This window comes from Mucor mucedo (assembly GCF_025094135.1).
Source record: "Mucor mucedo strain NRRL 3635 chromosome Unknown EV154scaffold_141, whole genome shotgun sequence".
Lineage (NCBI taxonomy): Eukaryota > Fungi > Mucoromycota > Mucoromycetes > Mucorales > Mucoraceae > Mucor > Mucor mucedo.
In genome coordinates this window covers 32,294-33,945 of record NW_026252425.1, presented here as the reverse complement: position 1 = coordinate 33,945, position 1,652 = coordinate 32,294, and the positions used below count along the sequence as shown (strand labels likewise).

At 34.6% G+C, this 1,652-nt stretch overlaps 1 protein-coding gene across 1 annotated transcript; it reads left to right on the top strand.

Annotated features, from left to right (window-relative positions):
• Positions 1–702: 702 nt before the first annotated feature.
• On the top strand, positions 703–1,652 carry EV154DRAFT_486309 (uncharacterized protein; the record flags this gene model as incomplete). The annotated part of the gene is made up of 3 exons (XM_051598841.1): positions 703–775; positions 1,170–1,217; positions 1,465–1,652. The coding sequence occupies 3 exons, from the start codon at positions 703–705 to the stop codon at positions 1,650–1,652; spliced, it is 309 nt and encodes a 102-aa protein (XP_051452613.1).

Genomic DNA, 1,652 nt, shown 5'->3' with positions numbered 1-1,652 from the left:
GAACAGATATTTTAGTAATCTGCAAAAACTTTGTTATTAATCATTCAAATTGGGTCATTTAAAAAGCAACGTCATGGATTTCAGAAAAAGATTTCTTTTGGAAGTCTGAAGTAACCTTTCACAAAAAAAAAAAAAAATTAATGTCCTTAATCGGGATCTTTAAAAAATAGTTTGATGTGCTTGCGAGGGCCCTTAATCAGTTATATTTCAACCAGGCATGATTATAGTATCAAGGAAGAACAAAGAGGCAATAATCTTTGTTTAACGGTATTCATCTACATTATATTGCTCAAGATAAGAATTCCTGAAGTAAATGAAAGTGACTTGATATAGAGACACCTTGTTATCATCTTCTAGCCTATAACAAGCATTTTTTGTTACCCCAATATAGTTTGGATGTACTTTAGACATTGTAGACTGCATAACATACGAGTAGGAGTACCGTTGTCGTTTATAGCTAATCCGACTGGCAACCATCGTTTATCAAAGCAAATTTTAATCCCTTTCGCTTGCAAAACTTTAGTTGTAAGCGTATACGCCCTGTTAATAACGAATTATCGAATAAAAAAAATAATTCCCTTATGTTGACCAAAATACCGAATCAAGTTTTATAAAAAAGTTGAAGGTCACTGACCGACTTTGACTAATGATGGGTAATTAAATATTCCGAAATATTTTTCTAACAAAATCATTACCAAAAAAATGTGGGAGAACCGCCTCAACCTCAGAAATGCGCTGGTGGGGAAGATCACGCTTAAAAGCAGTTGTGTGAAAAGTACAAAAAATGAAGCCGGCCGGGGTCGAACCCCTAAACCCCGCTTTTAAAGACCGACGCTCTCCCCCCTAAGCTATGAATCTGGCGGAGTCTCGTTTCAGCAGTGTAGTACAACACACGACTAATATTATTGATACACGTGACTTTCACGTGACATACCATGCTATTTTATGTTCACGCCTAAAATACGTTCCCAACCTAAACGGATGCGTTAAACACGTGTTTTTATGCCATATAAACGTGCTTTGATCTGTTATGCACTTGATTAACTGCGTGACGAGATGTATAGAGTAGACTGATTGACTAGGGGCTGTGATGAGTGAAAAATAAACTTGTAACGACCAATAATCGATAAGACTTGTAAGTTTTGACTAAAACGAACAGGTACAATTAGCCAGAGTTACTTTAGCATTATACGAAGACTTTGTCCATTACGCACGAGGTAAACAGAATATAAATGGACTCAATAACGAATAAAATACTTTATAAAATATCTTAAAAAGGGCGATATGGCGAATGGAAACTTTGAATGATGGTTTTGTACGACCGCAACTACATGCATAGTTAAAGTAACATTTTCTACAAGACTCCTTAAAGTTTCAAAGCAAAATATCAAGATATCTTTCCAAGCCGTAAGAAATTGGAAAAAAGGACACATTAGTCAAAAACAGAAAAATAATTTTCAAAAGTCGAAAAAAGTTTCTATGAACTCGTTGATAGTTTTATTAGGTTCAGAATTGTTATCCTTAAGTGTACCAACATCGAAAAAAAGTCTATCGAGGAAAACGATCCGTACAGAATTAAAGTATTATTCATAAATGCGTTTAATGTAAAGTTTTGGTACAGATTCCCTGAATTGTATATAGTAGCAACCTAA